At 34.7% G+C, this 1,984-nt stretch overlaps 1 protein-coding gene across 1 annotated transcript; it reads right to left on the reverse strand.

The window, feature by feature from the left end:
* Nucleotides 1-804: 804 nt before the first annotated feature.
* LOC122068161 (disease resistance protein Roq1-like) lies at nt 805-1,443 on the reverse strand. The gene has a single exon (XM_042632027.1). The coding sequence runs from the start codon at nt 1,441-1,443 to the stop codon at nt 805-807; it is 639 nt and encodes a 212-aa protein (XP_042487961.1).
* Nucleotides 1,444-1,984: the final 541 nt, after the last annotated feature.

Below are 1,984 nucleotides of genomic sequence, written 5' to 3' on the forward strand. Positions count from 1 at the left end.
AGCCCTTTAACTTGATCCGTTCCCTAAAACAAAGAATTTTAAATAAGTACACAAAAACTTTAATAAGTACAAAATTTATCATGGTCCACGGTGTTTGGTCAACTCTTGTGCTCTATGGAACACTTATCAATCATTGGACCAGGTGAGCCAACATTGTAAAGGTCCCAACTAATCTTATTCATGAAATTTTAACCAAAACGAGCATTTTCGTAGTTGATACTTTGATCAAATTTCATTTATATGCTCATATAGGGCTGAAACTTCACTATTGAAATGACTGCATGATCCTCTATAATGTGGACCCCACCATGTCTACCACTACTGTGCCGTTGTGCAACAACAAGTTCACTGACCTGCATGACATTTTGGCTTAAAAATGAAAACCATACTCTTATATCAAATTTATGAAACCTTAAAGAATGAACAAATAAGATCTATCAAACTTTCTCTCTTACTGGCAGGTAACATCAACAATAATTTGGAGCATAAAATAAAGTGTACTAACCATTTATTGAAAACCTACTGTATGTTTCTCCAATACTTTTAAGGCTTCCTTGTGAGATCACAACCTACTATGCTTTCCAGGGACCTCAAGGTTTTCTTGACAAACAATTTCCCTTCCAAGATCTCTAAGCAGATCATGCATCTTTAGTTGATTATTTTCACCCATCTTCACCAAAGACTTTTGGTAAAGAGCCTTAATTCCTTTTTCAGAAAAAAACTCACATTGTTCCCATATCAAACATGCAATATTTTTGTCCAGTCCATTGAAAAAGCATGCAATATAAGAAATATTTGCTTCTCTCAATACGTTAATCCATCAAAACTTATTTTCAACTTTATCAAAATTTCAGCATCAAGAATATGATTTTGCAACATCTCTAGTGTGTCTTGCCAAAATGATTTTTCCATGCCAAATAAAGACGAATCTATAACCTCAAGAGCTAAGGGAAGCCCTCCAATTTCCTTAGTGATGTTTTTGGGGAGATCTAGATAGTCCTCAGGTATTTCGTCTATTTTGAAGGCACACCTGGAAAATAGTTGAAGAGATTGTTTTGCATCCATTTTAGGGGGCTCATATATCTCATCCACTCCATGATGATGTAAGATCTGCTTGTTTCTTGTTGTGATTATAATCCTACTTCCCAAATAAAACCAATCACACTTCCCAACTAATGCATCTTCAGAATTTTTATCCACATCATCAAGAATAACAAGAACTTTCTTCTTGCTAAGTCTTTCTTTGATCATATTAATTCCTTTGCCTTTATTAGTGATGCTGAATCTTACTCCTTTCAATATTTCCGAGAGAAGTTGATTTTGCAAAGTGATAAGTGAAGTATCTCGAACATTTTCCAGAAAACTACATCCCTCAAAGTGACGTGAGATTTCATTGGAGACAACATTGACAATGGTTGTCTTGCCAATCCCACCTAGCCCCATACTCCCACAATCTTTACATCATCTGATTTAATGTTTAATAAGTTCATCATTCTTTCTACATGAGATTGGATTCCAAGTAGGTCATCAAAATCAATCAGGGAGTCTTTTTCCAATTCAGTGGAAACTGCTGCAATGACTAATTTTACCAATGTCCCTTCATTCCTGTCCAATTCAAATCAACAAGAAATAAGTAGTTGGGGGGAGCAAACACATTAAAAAGAAAAGAAAAGAAAAGAAATGAATCACACAATTTCACTTGGATGACATCATAAAACAATAGCTTGAATTGAGAGCTTCTATTACAATTTTTTTTTTTCATTCTCATTATGCGGGGAAAATTAGCAGGGTGTCAAAGTTTGGCTTAGTGTGGTAAATTAGAAAGACATCATATAGGCTAAGAAAAAAAAAAAAACAAAAAGAAGGGTGAAGACCATGAACACACAAGATCTCACATTTTTATGCACCCAAAAAGAGATCTTAAATTTGATGGCCCCAACCCAGGTTATTTCTTACAAGTGAATGGCTATTAAATTGCCGTCAC

The sequence above is a fragment of the Macadamia integrifolia genome, unplaced genomic scaffold (genome assembly GCF_013358625.1).
Source record: "Macadamia integrifolia cultivar HAES 741 unplaced genomic scaffold, SCU_Mint_v3 scaffold3475, whole genome shotgun sequence".
Lineage (NCBI taxonomy): Eukaryota > Viridiplantae > Streptophyta > Magnoliopsida > Proteales > Proteaceae > Macadamia > Macadamia integrifolia.

What these genes read in the sequence shown, in the direction of transcription:
- LOC122068161 (XM_042632027.1), bottom strand. Translation starts at nt 1,443, where the DNA reads ATGGGGCTAGGTGGGATTGGCAAGACAACCATTGTCAATGTTGTCTCC.